Here is a 19,314-nt window from a genome sequence, read left to right as displayed (position 1 = left end):
CCTATTTTGCCCTCCTGCCTGCAGAAGTATGTTGCAGTGAGCTTGACACAGACATTTTTTATTTATGCTAACTGTGGAAGCGTGGTCTGCGCTATACGCTGTGGGTCTAGATACGGCCGAGAGGAAGTGGGGGCGAGTTTAGTCCGACAACGGAGGGACATGAGGGCCAAAAACAGCAGAGATCCAGGGGGAAAAAGGGTCCCAGCGTTCTCGCGCACCTCGCTCTTCTAGCGGGTCAAACTTCACGAGTTGTTTTCCGCAATTTCAGTCATGAAAACAAAATAAGCCGGCCTCCTGTCTGCAGTCAGCTACAATTTGGGAGAGGTGCAGCGGAGCGTCTGTGGAGGGGGCGGGACGTCTGGAGCCGAGGTATCGCATTGCACTCATTGCACAGATTTTGTGCAGTATTTTTTTATGCAAGGCCTTTCAGAATCTACAACGTAGGGGTATTATTATTTTTCAGTGAATGAGGTTTTACTAGGAATAGGTGCATTACAACTTTTCTACTTCTGTTGTTTGCTGTTTCTAAAAAAAAAAAAAAGCATAACGTTTTGCAGCTTTCATTGATTCATTTCAGATTTGAAACATTGTCTAGCCTGTAAGGTTAAAAAAAAAAAAAAAAAAGAATCAATTAATCGAATCGTGGTGTATTCCTGAGCATCGAAAATAATCGAATCGCTGGGTCAGGAAATCCATACTGAATCAAATCGCCATGATAGGTGTGATTTACATCCCTAGTGGGTACAGGGTTGTGCATGTGCATTTTTTTTTAAAGTGAAGAGGGCGGGTCTTTTAAAAAATTCATCCTCCACAATACCTTTAGGACCTTACTGTATTATCTACCCAGCATGCATTGCACAGATGAAAAGATGCATACCTCATTACAACATATTTAGAGCAACATGGTAAGCTAGATGTTGAATTTTTTAAAGTCCTGCCCAGCCAGTCAGTGACCATTTGGCTTTTTTTGTACCCGTTTGCTTTATTTAGCCAACTCTGCCACCTAAAAAGAATTTAAAAAAAAGGGAAAAAACACCAGACATAAAAAGTAAATATGCAACCTGTGCAAGTCGAGGTTTGTGCGCCTTAATGTAAAAAGAGACCAAAGAAAACGGAGCCTGAATAAATGTGATTGAAGGTGAATGGAACCCATAATCTCTCTGGACAGCATTTCTCAATTATTCGATTTTTTTTTCCTCTATATTCAATGCTTCTTAAAGCACTGTCCGTAAGTGTGTAAGTTTTACCACTTTGCATTTAGCAACACGTCACAACACAGAAAAAAAAATTATGTCAGGCTACAACTATTAATATAGCTTTCTTGGAACTGAACATGTTTTTCTCCCAAACCCTGAAACCATGACCCAAGGTGGATTTAAGCTAATACAATAAGACATGTCAGCCTGTAAGCACTCTTACCACCAAGTAAAGAAAAATCAAAGGCAAAAAAAACAAACAATTAATTACAAGTGTTAAACGTTGGTTTGAGGAATGAGCTATGCAACCTCCTCTTCCTCCTCTCCCCTGAATTTCCCTTTGTCCCCCTCCCCCCCTTTATATCTAGGTGGAGGAAGCTCCATGGCTGGGCATGCTAGGCATGCTGCCAACCATAGCGGCTGTGCCAGCCATACCTGAGGTTCCTCCCATACCTGGAGGACTGTGCTTGTTAGGTGAGGTCATGTCGGCTCCCCGCCCCTGACCTGGGTCTAGGGTCTGGGGGTTGTGGTGGGCGTGCTGCAAGGCATGACGCTCCAGCAAGGTGCGGTGGGTGAACGCCCGGTGGCAAACATTGCACTGGAAGGTGCGCTCGGCACGGTGGGTGCGCATGTGCACGTTAAGGGAGCTTTTCTGCGTGAAGCGCTTGCCGCACATGGTGCACTGGAAGGCCCTGACACCAGTATGAACCACCATGTGTTTGAGGAGGTAGTCCCGCAGGGAGAAGGAGCGCCAGCAGATGGAGCACTGATGAGGTTTTTGACCTACAGAAGGAAGGGAAACTAAGGACACTTATTTTCCCTTTAAATATCATTAAGTGATGAACAAAGTAGTTAATAACTTTTAAGTAAAGCATCTCTGGAAAGAGTCATCCACTATACCTTTAAGTCAATCACCAAGTGGTTTGAATTTAAATGTTTTCTACCAATAAAGGAAGAAAAAACTGACCCGAGTGGATGAACATGTGCTTGCTGTAGTTCTTCCTGGAGCGTAAGGATTTGCCACAGTGCGTGCAGTCGAACGAGGTCTCTGATCCCTGGGAGGAAGGAGAGGGTCCTGCTGAACAGGAGGACGCCGAAGACGTAGGGACGGGGGTCATTGGTGCTGGGGGCGGAGCCTGCTGAGAGGGCTCCGCCCCTGCCATGTTGTCCATCCCTCCCATTGGTCCACCGACATAGAATGGAGGAGGCTGAGAGTGGCTCACTGGGTACTGGAATAGAAGCTGCGAAGGAGAAGGAGGGCCGCATGAATAGATCATCTTCACCTGGGTGGTCTACGTTACGTGTTCTCAAGAACATTTCTCCCTTTTAGGATCCCATACAGGAAATCTAATCAGACTTGTATTTTCAGCACAGACGGACAGAAACGAGACCCAAGGTCCTGACCTGGTTGTTGATGGACTGCGAGGAGGGCGGTGGAGTCAGCGGCTTGTTGACTCTTCCTCTGGGGTTAAAACCCATGGCTTGAGGAGGTTCGCTCTGAGGCCAGAAGCTCTCTGAGAAAACGCCATGTTCATCATAAAAATCCTAAAATCAAAACAAAAAAGGAAGAGAAATATACATCAGGGCTCGCTGTTAACCATCGCCCGGGGTAAGTACTTTTTATTGTCGGGAGAGAACAAATTTCATTGCATTTGCCCGCCGGGCAGGTGCAGTAATCGCAAAAAAAAATATTTATCACTCAAAACTACTTTAAAATCACAGACATTAGCTGAAAACGACCCAGCCGGCGCCATTTTTGTTGTTTTGTACACATTCTCGCGTGATTTGAAAAACCCACGAGATTTACCATCAGATGGTGTGATTTTTGTCAACCTAGCGGTAATTTTGATGTAGTTACCAAAACGACAAACAAGCTAGAAAGCGCTATCATATGGCAGTCTTCTGTACAGTGATGCAGGTCATACATTAAAAAATGTTCATTAAATTTTTTTCTCTTAGACATTGGAGAGGTGCATTTAAATGTTATAGAGCTAAACATGTTAAATTGGTGACCTGTTATGTTATTATTATTGTCTTGTTGCTGCATTTATTTTGTCAGAGAAAAATAATGCTGAGTCAGTTAAAAGTCAGGGAATTCTGAAATTATTTAAGACTGTGGAAACCCTGAATAAAATAACTGTATAATGATTCTCTAGAAAAGTCTCATTATATTAATAGTATCATCTTGTATAAACATACCGTGACTCTAAAATAAAAGTTATTTATTTGTGACATTGACTTCTGTCTTGTGATTTATCTTAAGTTTTTAACCTGTCAAGTTTTTTTTTTTTAGATTTTTAACATTACAATTTATATTTTTCCAAGCACACAACAGTTTAAAGCAAAGTTTAGTTTGAAAAGAATGTGCAGGAAGGATTGAAAAGCATATTAACACGGTAATGTAGGCATGAGTTCATTATCTGACGCATGCATATACACACCAGGAACCTGTAAACTTAAAAAATACTGAATTACAAAAAACATTTTAAAAACAAACATGTTTCATTGATATATATACAAAAATGAATATTAGGAACTATATTTATCAAACAACGTCAACCCCTGTATATATTTCTTAATAATTAGACATCAGGACCTTCTGGGATGAACTTAATCAAATTCGAGGGTAACTTCTAGCACATGGTTACTATTGCTGATCATGAAATTCGCAAACAATTTTAACACAATGATAATTTAATAAACAAAATAAATTGCATGGAAGTATTTGGATTATTTGCACGTGAAGACAAATCAACCTGTGTCTGTTAATTCCTGTTAAGATTCTCAAAAGCGACAAAAAAGAAAGGCTGTTGGCAGCCTAATATCACTTTAAATAGGAAGTTTCATTGTGAAAGCAGTTATGGTCCGCTACCCATTAAAAGGCTGTGAGCAACTGCGAAGTTCAGACAAACAACGATTTTATAACTGCTAAAGTGTGTAGATGCCATCAGGATGCATGACTCTTCTCTGTCAATCAAACATGTTTGACCGATAGAGTAGCACACGCCCACTGCGGAACGTTTGTCAAAATTATTCAAACAAATTTGAACTTCAAAACTTTTTGCACTTCCAAAAAAAATTAAAAATTTTTGAATAATAAAGACACAAATGTCCTACCCATTATATGGTCCAATCAAAAAACAATGTTACATCTAGGGCTGCAACAACGAATCGATAAAATCGATAAAAATCGACTTTTAAAAGCGTTGGCAACGAATTTAATCATCGATTAGTTGTGTCGCGCAATTAATGCGTCATCCGCCGCCGCCGTCATCCCGGGGAAGAAAAAAAAATATGGCGGAGCGAGTCAGCGCCGCAGTTGCAGTGTTGCCAACTCAGCGACTTTTCAGACCCCTCCAGCGACTATTTTTTTAAAAAGCGACTAGCGGCAAATCTGGCGACTTTTTACGGTGTCGCTAGCGGCTTTTGGAGACTCTTACGTGAAAGCATGTATCGTTCCTACTCTTGTCCTCCAGCGGCAGCTGCTGCCGTGGGGCGCCTCCCCCATCCCAACGCCTTTCTCCCTCTCAGCGTGCAGTCCGAGCCGCAGGATTTTAGTGAGGAGTTTACCCTCAGCGTCCAGACTGCAAATGAAGCGCGCATGCCCCGGGATTGACGGCGCAAATTGATCACAATAATTAAAATAGCCTGCGCTTTGTAAAGTGAAAAAAGTCGTAACATGCAACTTTTGTAAAAAACAAATGAGCATGGCACAGAAGCACCACTGTTATGACGCAGCACCTGAAAAGAAAACACGTTGGAGCCTTCAATGGCAGTGAAGATAGCTCATCAGCAGGATGAGTAACCATGTTTGTTTCATTTTAAAGTGGGGAAACGTAAGTTACAGGTAGCTCATCTGATGCTTTCCTTAGCTTGTTAGTAGGTTACAGACAGTGATAAGGTTGGCTTCTTATTTTACTTTTAATTTCATTTGAATTAGCTTAAGCAGCGTTTATATTTTCTTTATAAATAAATAAATTTGCAAATTATGAGGGCAAGGCTTTTAAAGTTAAATCTTCTGGCAAAGATAAAGTAAAGAAGATCCTGCAATTTATGGAAGTAAAGCAGAACAAAATCCAGCAAGATCAGTAATATGTCAATTAATTATCTGCCACATTCCCATGTAAATATCTGTCTTTGGAGGATGTGTTTTTTAGCACCCCTAGTTCTCTCATTTTTATTCCAAATACAATTTATAATTTGAATCACAGGGCTATTTTTATCTCTATGGTTTAGTATTTTCTCAAGTAGCAACTTTAACTGCTATACTTTCCTGTCTTAAAAGGCAGAACTCTTCTAGTCTAAAAAAAACTCATTTGTTGAAATGGGGGGGGCCTATTGTTTGAACCCCTTAGGGGCTTTTAAAAACAAAAATGTCTTTTTTTGCGCTTTATGAAACAAAGTATCCTATATTTTGTGGATGTACAGCTACATTTCTCATGTAAGTTTGCATAGTTTTAACACAAACATTTATTTTTCATATTGCACCAGTACAGTTAATGAGAAACCTGTACTTGTGTGCTTGTTTGTTCTGTCTAAAATGTTTATTTTGGAATAAAGAGGTTAATATAAAAAAAATATTTTGTGTCCGATTCATCGATTAATCGAAAAAATAATCGGCCGATTCATCGATTTTTAAAATAATCGTTAGTTGCAGCCCTAGTTACATCAATTTAAAAAGTTACTTTAAAACAAAAAAAGACTGCACTTCTATCAAATAAAACATTTTCAATTAAAGAAAAGCAGCATTCAAATGTATTTTTTTGAGTCTCAAATACATTTTTGCATTCAAATACTTTTTTTCTTTGATTGAAAAGTTTTTCTTTCATTGAAGTGAAGATTTTTTTAATTGAAAATATATTTTTTGATTGAATAATAAAGAAACAAATCTACCTTCATAGAAACATAGGAGCTATTTTATGGATTTAATGTTCAATAGTTATAGCTGCTGCTGTTAAACCATTTTTATAATCTGGATTCTGTGATCATTTAGTTTCTTGGTGGAGATTGTGCTTCCAAGTCCTGCTGCTGCGTGTTGTCCCGGTGACTCAGCCTGCTACACTGTAAACCTAAATGTTAAAAGCCGTTAATAAAGTGAGTGCTTAAAACCTATTCTGTAGAAACTCTACTAACGCAAATGCGCTGAGGCAGAGTAGCACGTTCTTTTACAAGCCCATTTAACTCAATCCTATGGATTAGTCTGATTCATTTGTGTATTAATGGGGAATAACTTAAATAACTTAGTGAGGAACAAATGAGGAAGTACAGACCCCATTGAATGATTAGTTGACAGTGGGCGTGGCTAGAGCCGCAGCTCCATCAGTGAGGTTGTTGTTAGATTTAGACGAATGTTCAAACTTGCTCCTTACAAGGCTGCAGAATGTAAAAACTTAACATCTGCAGGGTTGTTTAATGAAGCAATTTACTTCAAAAATAATACAAAACAATATATAGATTTAAATGGCATAAAGAGGCTCAGAAGTAGTACGCACAACTGATTTATAACTAATCAATAATGTTAGCTTAATAAATATTAAATAAAATTTACTTATTTGGAGTTTTCTTTAGTTTGAGTTAATAAACTTAAGCGGTTTCATGCAATCCTTTAAGTTCAAATTATTAAGTTCTACAATAAAAGCATAAAGACTTTCTGAATGGTTTCAAATCTGCTCCAGTGTAAGTGGAGATGCAATTTATGACATGGTATGAATTACGTGGGGTGAGTTCAGGTGATTTGACCGGCGAACACATCTGAAGGGGGAGAAGGTTTTAGGTCAGCTATTTGATTTTGTAAACACTGCTGTCTATAAGCTATAGTGGCTGAAAGCAGCAAACATGCAGTAAATGACAGAACCAGTAGCAAAAATGTGTAAGGCAAAGTAGGAGTGGGAGATATATCGAATATACTCTATGTATGTCGAGTTTTCCCACGCATGTTAGTTAAAAAGAATCGCAGCCCTCAAGTACAAATTTGCATGACGACATTAAGCAGTCTGCAACTATTTCACTGAGAGTTACATTTTTTTCCCCACACACTTTGAATGCATCATAAACCCCTCCCCCAAACAGGATTATTTTCTGCGCGGCACGCATGCACACAGGTGTTTCAGCTAAGCAATATACAGCAGTGGTTTGGATTTCACACCAAAGGTCTCGAACAAAAGGCGGTAATTTGTAAGATCAAAAACAGGGTTCCTACAGCATAAGGCGAGTTAAATTCAAGACTTTTTAAGACCTTTTAATGCCACTTGAAATAAAAATATAAGACTAAATTTACAAGAAACACAAGAAAAATCCGCTTGCGACAACTTAAAGCTACAGTGTGTAATAATTACAGGGATATAAAGTCAGAAATTTAATATATTATACATAACTATGTTATTTATCATCACCTATGAGCTCAGCCTTTTAACCATAATATTTGCGTTGCCTTAGAATTCGTTATTTATAATTACATAGGAGCGGGTCTCGCAGCCATGGAGGCTGACATCTTTGCGCTACGGCAAGCGCAGAGGCAACAAACTAGCGATTGCGAGATCTCCCATGACGCTCAAAAATAACTACGGCAAGTTGAGAGAGATGAACTGAGAAGGTACTGAACAGTAGATGGCAGTATTATGCCTGAGAAGCGTTTAGTCTGCCTGAAACCAAAGAAGAAGAAGAAGAAGCAGGTATACTGCGCCTCAGTAACAAGAAAGGTGAACAAGGCGGCAGGCGTGAGTGACTTTGCAAACTGTTTGGCACTGTGTGGCCAAACATCAGACGAATGGAGGATCATGCCTACTCTGTATCACAACGAAAAGCGGCGGACACCGAACCCCCGTCATCTAAGAAGCGGAAACACGACGAGAATAAACGCAAGCGTGACAAGAAACGGCAAAAAACACGGATCAACATTGGCACGGCATTTACACGATGGAAGTCACTGATGGAGGAAAAAGGTTTTCAAAGTGACGCTCAAGTTGCCAGTTTTCTCTTGGACAGGTAATTAATCCTACACACACAATTGTCTAATATCACTGCAGTTTTTGGAGTACAGGATGCTCAGACCTGTCTAAAACAATAACATGCTGCGGCGTGATGATGCTGTTCCTCTCCAGTATACTTATTCAGCAACGTCCCTGACGTTTCATAGGTAATGATTCAGTAATTTTCTGTAAAATAATTTTCTGGATATATACCTCGGTTACTTCTCTCCGGCTCCTTTGGAGATCTTCAAGCCTTTCCTCCTCTGCTCTCACCCCGCTGGCTCCCCTCTCTCGCCTGGCCCTAGCTGCACGGCCTCCCTGCCCTCGCCCTCGTCCTCTCCCTCTTCCTCGCGTTGTAACCCCCGTGCCACCAAAATGACTTGGACTCTGTAAACGGGGAATATATATTCTTCCAGCGAACACAATCTCGCTGTTAAACTAATGACTACAATTACTTCGTCTGTTTATATCACCATGCAAAGCAGCTCACCAAGACGTCACAACGATGTAGAAAAAATAACGGGTATATTTATTATCTTAAGTCTACATGAAATCTATACCCTACACAGACTAATGAAATACTATCTGTAAAATTATCTATGTAAACAAACCTCATCACTTGAGAAGGTAGGTGATGTGGACGTCGTGGAAGAAATTTTGTCCCGTAACGCTCGCCGTACTGTTGGGGCGGAGAAACGGTGGGGGGGAGATGTTCATGTTGCTGCAGTCTGCAGTCTGACCGCTAGATGTCGCTGAAAATTACACACTGTAGCTTTAACCCAAAGGTTTATTATAACATAAACCACTGCACTAATGTTTCAAATTTTGAAAAACTTTCCATACAGGAAGAAAGCCAAAAACACAAATGACAGATATATTTTAACAATTATTTAACTGAATTCACAAGCTTTGTTTTAGCAGGGAACAAAACAAATCAGTTTTAAAGCCACAACATAACCAGCGCTAAGTCTTTTTTGCAGCTATTTTTTTTTTGTATCGTTTTCTTAGTATGTTTGATTTGGTGATAAGTGGAGGCGTTGCAGAGACAAGGGTGGAACAAAACTGAGAAATACCGGCTATTTCTCCGTAACTCCATTTTGACGCTTTGTGTTTGGTGCTTCGCATGTGACTCCACTGCCTTAATTCCCATCGTAACGAACTTGAATCGCTTCTTGCACAAAATCCACTGAGCCTCATGTATGTTCCCTGGTTTTATCCATGGAGAAAACTCTTGGCTGGAGACAATTTTGGTTACATTTACACTTGCTCATATTTTCTAGACAAAAAGTTAATGGCGCATCTCCCAAATGTCCCGGCCGCAACAAATTTAAAAAAAATTTAATAAAAAAAAAAAAATGTTTTCAATTTTAATGTTTTATTTAGATTACAAAAATAAATTGTAATAAAAATAATCCTATTTATGATGTTCTAAAAATAAGACCTACGAAAGACTGATTTAAGATATTTTAATACCAATTAAGGCCTTAGTTTTATTTTAAGGAATTCAATGCCTTTTAAGACTTCTTAAGGACCCGCGGGAACCCTGTTGTCGCTGTCTTTTGTCTTTAATGTTGTCCATTTCATCCACTTCTCCTCCATTTGAGTTTGCTGAAATCTCAAATGATGTCTTTTTTTCTGTAATGCAGATTTCTTCGCAGCCGCAGCTCCCTGTCTGTGGAATGCCCTCCTAGACCACCTTAGGGCCCCACAGACGGTGGATTGTTTTAAGAATGGACTAAAAACTTTCCTTTTTAGAAAAGCCTACAATTGTTGATTTTAGATTTTTTTTAATAGGCCACGTATGCCTTTTAATGTATTGATTTTAATGATTGTCTTTTTACTCTGTTTTTAATGTTATGGTCTTTTAAACTTGTTTTAATTTTCCCTTTTTTAAATGTAGCACTTTAGGATATGAAGTCAAATGTAAAGTGTGTTATAAATAAAATTCATTATTATTATTATTCCACCTTTTTTCTTGACTTGTTCACTTTTTTTTCTACTTAATTTACAGTAGGTAATATCATCCAAGGGCTCATCTAATTGGGCAAATGCCAAAATAAGATCTACAGCCACGTGGCAGCATCTTAGCTGAAGATGGGGGGGGGACTCCATTTGTAAGGGGAATGCAAGTGATCAAAAACAGTAACTTGCCCTATAAAGGGTTAAAATAAAATAAGTCACTGTAGCTCACTTAGAATTGGGAAGCAGAATTTTCTGGAAGTCTTACGTTAACAGTAGAAGGGCAACGGCTGGAACATCTTGCGTAACAACAAAGACAGGTTCTAGGTCAGCTGATACCTGGAGACCTTATCAGACCGCAGATCTCCCTTACTCATCCTTATGAAGAAATTCTCCTTAGTTCTGAAGACTTTAAGCTGAGTGTTCTTCTTTGGAAGTGGCTCAAAAAAGAAAAGCACTGATTTTATGATCGTTTTACTGCAGGCATGTTGGGGCACATGCTTGTGGTTTTTCAACTTTCTGATCTCTAAAGACAGCGAGCTGCTGCTCCTTTCCTTCATCACGTTTTTTTTCCTAATCACCACATCTGTTATTTAGATTTTTATATAGCGTTTCTTTTTATATATATATATATATATATATATATATATATGTACACACACTTTTTGTTTTTTTACTTAGACATTTTGTTTTGAAAATGTGGGTTTCTGAGGAGCCGCCATCAGTCATCAGTATTTTACCTGTAGAAGCCATGTTGTTGCTGACTTCTGTTGCCTTTTATACAGAACTATAGACGCATCTGCTCATTTACAATAATTGTATCTCCATTACAAATAAATAAATAGAAACTTTGTCGGTATTCTACTAATGTTGAATAAGCACAGGGTTCCTACAGCATAAGGCAAGTTAAATTCAAGACTTTAAGACTTTTTAATGCCACTTGAAATAAAAATTTAAGACCAAATTAACAAGAAACATAAGAAAAGCCTGCTTGCGACAACTTAACCCAAAGATTTATTTTAACATAAATAGGGCTGGGAATTTGAAGAAAAAGAAAATTACACAACATAAAAAAGTACAAATCTTGAGTTTTATTTCAAGCTCTGATTTTTCCATTTACATTTTTCCTCTTACATAAAAAAGAAATGTCAGTGTCTAATATTCACTGTTACATTGTGAGGACCTTTTTACTTAGCAATTTTCCTTTAGAAAAATTAACATGTCTGCTTTCTCAGGAGACAAACAAGCCCACTGAATGGGATCCTACTGACAGCGCACCGCCGGTCTCAGCACCTCCGACAGAAATAATATTAGAAGGCAGGATGATAATCTGGATGAACTGACTGCAATGATTAAGTTTTCAGGTGGACTTTCTCACTTAAAAACATATTAAAACTACTTTATTCCCACTGATCACAGCAAATATAGATGCAAGGCAGAGAAAGGATAGAGTAGCTCCGCCCAACGGGTGTCAGACACACTTTTGCACCGCGCAGACAGAGCAGCAAAGCCGCTTCAGCCGTGCGTCAGAACTAACTGGTACAAGCAGCAAAAATGAAGCAGCAGACGCGATTTTGCTGCTCTTGCTGCGTCCAGTGTGAACGTAGCATTAAATAACTCCACAGTAGAGGCAGTCCGTATATGGAGGTGCAAAGTATTCCAAAGTCTGGGGCCAACTACAGAAAAGGCTCTGTCCCCTCTGGTTTTAAGCCTAGTCTTAGGCACTATTAACTGAAGATGGGCCTCAGACCTCAGAGCACGTGCCGGAGAATAAATCTGGAGGAAGTCAGTGATGTATTGAGGAGCCATCCCATTCAGGACACAAACAATAAAATCTTAAAATCAATTCTAAAACGAACAGGGAGCCAGTGGAAAGATGCAAGAACTGGTGTAATGTGTTGATGTTTTCTGGTCCATGTTAAAAGACGAGCCGTGGCATTTTGGACCAACTGCAGACGGGAGAGAGCTCTGTGGCTAGTGCCTGCAAAAAGTGCATTGCAATAGTCCAGACGGCTAAAAATAGAGTGTAAAACCTGCTCAAAGAGGTTAAAAGATAAAAACGGTTTTACCTTAGATAAAAGACAGATGATAAAAGCACGATTTTAAAAAGCTATTTAATTGTTCGTTCAGTTTAAAAATCGCCCTCTATGGTGACACCATAGAGGGCGATTTTGATCTGTTCCCATCGGAAATGACACACGATGACACCGGTTTAACCTTTTAGCCTACAACTGGGTTTACCTCTACAAGAATACAAAGCAGGCTGTTTTTCTATCGAAAATGAGTCAGAACCACGGGCGGAAATGCAGTGTTCTAGGCGACATGGAGAAAGGGGAACATTTTCACAGTCTTCCCAAGGATCCAAAAACTCAACAGGGATTGATTATTTTTGTCCCTGCAAAGTTTGATGCTCAGCTGTTCATTTGCTCTATGATGCGTCTTTGCTAAGCAGCTTTGCTCGTTGTAAACCAACCAATCAGCGCACAGCTCATCTAAATATTCATGATCATACCATAAAACGAAGTGAACATGTCGTTTCATTCTAGTGCTCTTACCCAGGCTTGCATTAGGGCTCATGCAACAGCAAATATGCCATTTTCAGCCCAACCAATGTTACACACCCTATTCAGAGACCTTAAGGACCAGCAGCAAATACCCTCTAGAATCATTCTATGACCTCTTTAAGGAGCATAGAGAGGAGTCAGAAGAACCTGTGCCTGGATACATTAGTCGCTGCTGCCCATCATGTCTGATTTTGTCAACAGAAAAGAAGGAGCGAAAAAAAAGAAACCCAAAAATGCAAAAAGATTTTCCAGCTTAGGCACACTGTTCTATTTTTAATTTAATAGTAAGTCTGCTGGCTTCACAGAAAACTAAAGGCAAAGCTGAAACCTTTAGGCAGAGCGGCAGATGTTCTTTGTAGCGTTCAGCACCATGAATAATAAACGTCTTGGAAACGACTTAATCTAAAGGTGTTTCTATGTAAACGTTTTCAACAAAACGCTGGCTTAATATTTTAAATCCAAAAGAACAGTATGGAGAGACATTTGTTCTGGTTTTATTGAACCAACAGTTTAAAAAAAAGGAAGATTTGAAAAACAAATGGAACCTTAAAAAAAACATCATAATATAAAAAAGGTTTTAATGACAAGTAAAAGCTCAACAAAAACTTGTGCTATTTTTCAGACTATCCTTTATAAAAAACAAAAAAGAAATGTATCAATTCATTTTTAAACGGTTTTTATTACCCATTTTATGAAATACATAATTTTCTAATCTCACTTTACAGATTTTATCCTCTATACTTCAGGGCGGTCTGTGCGTGGACCAATAGAAATTAGTCTGCTCTGCTTGGAACTTAGCAACAACATTTCTATTGGTCAGTCGGGGGAACCAATAAAAATGGGTCTTTTCTGGGAGGATGTTAGAAACAGCTTTTCTATTCGGTCCAAACAGCGTCAAGAAATCTCTGAAATATTTGAAAAGAGTGCAGTTTTTAAAACTCACATTTCCCTCCCAAAAAACTGAAAGAAATTCTGGAAAAAATACAATTAGAAAAATACAATTTGAAAAACAAAACATAAAAAAGGGCAAACTGTAAACCTATAGATTTTTTGCATTCACTGACAAAATTCTTAATCCACAAATGTTTTGAGAGAATTTTGTCAGTGTTCCATTTCAGAAACATTTTCTTCATCCAGCCTTGTAGTTTTTTTTACTTGTTCTTTGCTTTCAACAATAAGGGAACAAATGTATCCCCATACAATAGAAATGAGTCTGCTTTTGCTTGAAGGTTAGCGTAAGCATTATCGTGTAAAACAGGATTTAAATAGAAGGCCTCCTCCCAGAATCAATTTTGCATGCACATTATAAATTACTTTAAACTATTTCTTAACTGAGAAAGTTAACACATTTATTATTTAGATTACATAAGATTTTTTTTTAAAGGTCTCCTTTTATTTCAGTAATATTGAAACAAATTTCTCTCCATAGTACACCTTGAGTTCTGCCCTCTTTGATGTAGTACATGTTGAATTGTTCTAATGTTCAATAGAGGCGAGTTATAAATGTCCAATTAGTCCTTTTTAATTCAACTGAGTTCAGTTTGTTAACATGTTTCACCAACTCACAGCATCTCGTCTCACTTTCAAATGGAAAAAAAGTCAACTCAATTGAATCAAACTGATTATTAGGACCCGTTTGAATGTGTGTACTTGGAATCTAACAGCTTTTTAAATGAGATCAAAGTTTTCTGCTAAGGAAACCCAGCAGATGGCCTCCAGTCACTGCAGCACTCCCTCCTGATGGAGGAGCGTGTAACCAAAGCAAACAGCTCCTTCCATTGTATCCGACTCTTAATGGAGAAATGACATTTCACAAACTCTTTGTTCCTATACGGAGGTTTTAGTCGCCTCATTTCCTTCTCAGCATAAACATACCTGTCCGAAGCTGGCCATGGAGTCCTGGGCGCCATCGTGTTCCTGGTGTCTTCTCCCATCCTCCAGGGAATAGACAGTCCCATCCGAGTCCTGCACACCTTCGTCTTTAACCACCACTCCCTCTCCTCCAAGCACCTGAAAAGACGAAGCTCCATGTCAATCCTGCAGCTGGTAACAGCGCTGAAAGGCAGAAAAAAGTCTGAAGAACAGTTGCACCCTTTAGGCAACAGCAGCTTCTAATCAGGCCATTCACTTACAGCTAATATGCAGAAGTCCATAGATTATCAAGGCAGCTGCTGCAGGAGTTGAGACAACAGATTCAATTGTGCAAAGTGCAGAAACATCTCAGCGATATACGCCAATGCAGTATGAGAAGAGGGAAAAGCATAAAGAAAGCAAAGGAAAATGTTGCAGCTCTGCATGCCTGAAAGCTGTAACCATAGCAACCCTTTCCCTTATCCCCCTACCTGGAGTCTTAGCGGCTGCCTCTGCTTGCGGCTGTGGCTCGCCCCCCTGTCTCTGTCTCCATCTCTTCCCCGCTCCCTGCCGTCCAAGTCCTCCTCCTCGCTGTATCTGTCCATCCCCACAAGGTCATCGGAGAGGTCGGCTGCGTTGCCGCGGAGGCTGTCCCTGCCGACACTGTCCACGCTGCCCACGCCGGAGCTGCAGCCCGCCGACAGGTTTCCTGTGCTACTGGTGCTCGCTCCGTTGGCCGTCTGTGCCAGCAGGTCACGGAGCTTGTACCGTACATCCTGAGTGCAACTAGAGGTCTGCTTCATGAGGACCGGACCGGCCCCCGGGGCCATCCCGTCACCGCCGCACATGGAGCTGGGCCCCATGTCCCCCAGCGCCATCAGACTAACCGTGTTATTCTGATCCATGGCGCCTGGGCCGCTCTCGCTGACGCTAACGCTAGCACCCCCTAACCCCCCGCCCATGTTACTAGCCCCACATTCGGTCATGAAATTGGAGAAGTTTGTGTAACCTCCGACGGCTCCCGCGCTGCTGACGGAGCAGCTCCCACCGCTGCCCGTCTCTCTCCCTTTGCCCAGGCCACGCTCTTCTTGTTTGGGGAGAACTCCCCCAAGCATCCCCCCTCCAGCTCCTGTTCCTGCAGCTGCTGCGGCGGCGGCTGCTGCTGCCGCAGCTGCGCTCGCCGCCTCCGCAGCAGCCTTCCTCTGAGAGATGATCTGGGTGCACTCGTCGATAACCGTCTTGATCTGCAAGATGCTGGCAGCTGTGAGGATGCAGAGGGCCTGCGACTGCAGCACCACCAGGGAGCCGCTGTACATGAAGTCCACCAGCTGTTTCACGGTTTCCGCAGGCACCAGCGGCGGCACAGATATCTCAGAGTGACCCAGCAGAAGCTTGTCCTGGAAAAACGGGCTGCCGGCCGCCAGGACGCAGGCGTGGGCCCTCAGGGAGGCATCGTGTATCCGCACGGTGACGTCGCAGAAGAGGCCCTCGCGCCGCTGGGTCCGCAGGGCCTCCAGGACCGACTGGCTGGAGTTGTGCAGATGGATGTAGTGTACGGTCTCCGTGCTGGACACCATGGCGGGGGGCGGAGAGTCGCTGGGGACGGGGTGGGAGTGGGGATGGGGGTGAGGTGCCTCGGGTTTTGCGTCAGCTTGAGGTGCGAAGGGGACCGCGAGGGGAAACGGAGGCAGAGCTTGGGCCAAAACTCGGCCTCTCCGGCTCAAAACGTCATGAGTCTGACGGATGGATTTCAAAACTTCTGATGTGATGAGCGGCGCCGCCGTCAGGAGGAGCTTCCAAACAGCTTCACCGAGTCTCGAAAATCTATTGGAAAACAGTTAAAGCCGACATCAACAATGAAGAAACAGTTTAAAAACACAAAAACAAAACTAGGTATCATGATCTCAGCAGGCAACTGAGCTTCCTGCCTTTGTTACAGTTTCTGCAGAACCAAAAAAGGCCCTAAAATAATTTTGAGACTCGTATAATACAACAATATATCAACTTTTAAAGGCTGTAAAGAAACTAAATAGAAAAAGTCCCAAAAATCCAAAAAAAAAAAAAAGTGTCACTGACATGCATGACGTACACTGACTAGTCTTATTTCACTAACTAGTAGCTGCAGATGCATCTGAAGGTGAAAAAGTTGGGCGACCCAAGCAGCACCAAACCAGCCGCGTGCATCACCTGTTTCGTCTAAATGACAGCACGTGCTGCGCGCGAGCCCGACGGCTCATCGGGTCAGGATAAGTTGGACGTTCCGCACAGCGGGTGGTCAGTGCAGAAATGCACGGGAGAATTTAAACGTTAGCTGCGAGGGGAAAGGGGGGGAAGCTCTGAGGACCGGGCTGGGTGTTTAAAACCAATGACAGCCCGCCTTCAATACAGCCAGTGAAGGTCCGCTCAGTTATAACTATTTATAAATAGATAAACTCAGCGCCAGAAGCGAGCAAACAGGTTATCTGGAACGGGCTAACGCTAGCTAGTGTTAGCTACTGACGTTAGCCGTATAGTTCTAGCCCGGAAATGTGTGTAAGGTGGTGAAAATCTGCACGGAAACAGCAATTCCGCCTTAATTAAAACACAAATGTTATTTGATGCAGAATTATAAATGGCATCTTAGCTAGTGTGACTTAAAAGAGCTTGAGCTTAGCTCCCACGCTCCAACCGATGCTAACCAAGCTAGACTATTAGCCCACAACTAGTAAAGTTAGCATGCCGAACGGCTAACGATTTCTGCTGGTTTTTTAATCATGTTGAAGCGTTTTAATAAAACACGGAAGGTCGGTTTATTCAGGGTGTCGTTAGTCCCAGCTACTCACCGGGGGAACAGACGGTGACAGCCTGCTAGTTTGGTGTCAGATGCAGCAGGAAGCCCTCATGTAGCGCTGCAGCCAGTCTGCTTGGAGCTCAAACAAACACAAATGCTCTCAGACACACAGCCGGGGAGCCTCACACTGACAGACGCAGCGAGCCGCAGAAATAAAAGGCTTTCTCTCGGAAAAAAAATGCACTAAACCACCCCGACAAGTTTTTTTTTCTTTAAGGAACCCACATGAAGTAGTCACTTTCTGCACGAAGTGGGACAAATACCTTCATCACGCTGCTGAGATAACACACCTCCACACCCACGCAGTCTGCAAGCAGAGCATACCTGAAAGAAGCAGAACGCGTGGATTTTCACTCAATACCATAAACCAGGAGTAACCAATTAAAAACCAGCGAATAAAGCAAATCATCAACCAGTAAAGGAGACATTTTTCATTATTATCTGTTACTTTAAACATAATTTAACACTGAAATAAAATGAGTGTAGGAGCCAATTATTGTATGTTAATGATTAAAATTGTTTTTTTGTGTGTGCATAATCTAGCTAAGTTTATTTTACTTTATTGTTTAATATCTGTTATTTAGTCATGTTGCTTTATTTGTTGGTTAGTTATGATTAATTTAGGTTAATTATTTTTTATAAATGGGTAGTCAATCATAGGACACTTAATGGATGGAAATGGTGATATTTTAAGTTTGGAGGAGTTCTATGAAGGACCAACTCTGCCATATTTAAAAATAAATACAGAAATAAATAAATGCTCAATAAATGTATAAGCATACAATTAATTGCCAACAAAAAAGTGAGACATAAATGTATATAACTCTTAATTAGCTTCTTTATTTATTTGCCTTTGTAATATTGACCTTATTTATTTTTCTGTCCTTTATAATCTTCAACTTTATTTTTTAATTACTTATATTTTTAAGTATTTATTTATGTGCATGTTATTATATTTTTGTCTGTTTTATTCTTCCATTGTATTTTTTTACCTTAGTTATTTCTTCGCCGCTGTTTTTTCTCTCTGCCCTTTTTACATTTCTCTCTGCCCTTTTTACATTTCTGTATGCATTTCTGTCTCATTATGCAAATGAGGAGGGGGTGTGTCCTAGAGAGTCAACTTCTGCTCATTGGTTGGCTTGGCGGTCCATCTTCTTAACTCACAGAGCTCAGAGTACTAAGTTAAATGTTCTCTTTTCTGTTTCTGTTGTTCAATGAAAGTACGTTTTAAGATCATTTGAGGCGAGAATATTATACTTTTAAGCATCACCATATGGCCCATTCACAGATTTAATGCGTAATTTAAAAGAAAATGTGACGAACTTGAGAGGACCGTGGCAACCAGCGGAGCTCCGAAGCTGACGGCAGCCAGGTCCGACCACAGCCCATCTGCACCGGCCCTCTCTCGGCATAGCCGTGTGTGAAGCGTGTTGGTTAGCATTTTACTACATCGGTCGAATCTACAGGAGGAGAGTCTGATGTCGAGTCTGAAGTCAGAACTTGAGTAGGGACTTTGCCAAACTTTGCCAAATACAACAAAAAATCGCCATCATAGCCTGGCTATAGACCTGGCTGCCGTCAGCTTCGGAGCTCCGCTGGTTGCCACGGTCCTCTCAAGTTCGTCACATTTTCTTTTAAATTACGCATTAAATCTGTGAATGGGCCATATGGTGATGCTTAAAAGTATAAGGTTCTCGCTTCAAATGATCTTAAAACGTACTTTTATTGAACAACAGCAACAGAAAAGAGAACATTTAACTTAGTACTCTGAGCTCTGTGAGTTAAGAAGATGGAACAACCAATGAGCAGAAGTTGACTCTCTAGGACACACCCCCTCCTCATTTGCATAATGACATAGAAATGCATAGAGAAATGTAAAAAGGGCAGAGAGAAATAAACAGCGGCGCAGAAATAACTAAGGTAAAAAAATACAAAGGAAGAATAAA

General features: G+C 40.8%; 1 protein-coding gene across 2 annotated transcripts; it reads right to left on the bottom strand.

Annotated features, from left to right (window-relative positions):
- Positions 1-772: 772 nt before the first annotated feature.
- Positions 773-17,713, bottom strand: zbtb45 (zinc finger and BTB domain containing 45). 2 transcript variants are annotated; one of them, XM_038288150.1, is made up of 6 exons: positions 17,632-17,713; positions 15,030-16,362; positions 14,563-14,697; positions 2,601-2,741; positions 2,164-2,437; positions 773-1,979 (listed from the first exon to the last, which is right to left on the bottom strand). In XM_038288150.1, exons 2-6 carry the CDS (start codon positions 16,113-16,115, stop codon positions 1,561-1,563), a joined length of 2,055 nt encoding a protein of 684 aa, XP_038144078.1. In that variant the 5' UTR covers positions 16,116-16,362; positions 17,632-17,713; the 3' UTR covers positions 773-1,560. The 2 variants fall into 2 exon arrangements, with proteins under 2 accessions (XP_038144078.1, XP_038144077.1); XM_038288149.1 differs by lacking the exon at positions 17,632-17,713 and adding an exon at positions 17,361-17,625.
- Positions 17,714-19,314: the final 1,601 nt, after the last annotated feature.

Source organism: Cyprinodon tularosa, unplaced genomic scaffold, assembly GCF_016077235.1.
Source record: "Cyprinodon tularosa strain WSP-4 unplaced genomic scaffold, ASM1607723v1 ctg25, whole genome shotgun sequence".
NCBI lineage: Eukaryota > Metazoa > Chordata > Actinopteri > Cyprinodontiformes > Cyprinodontidae > Cyprinodon > Cyprinodon tularosa.
The sequence above is the reverse complement of the archived record's forward strand: the minus strand, read 5'-3'. Positions and strand labels throughout refer to the sequence as shown.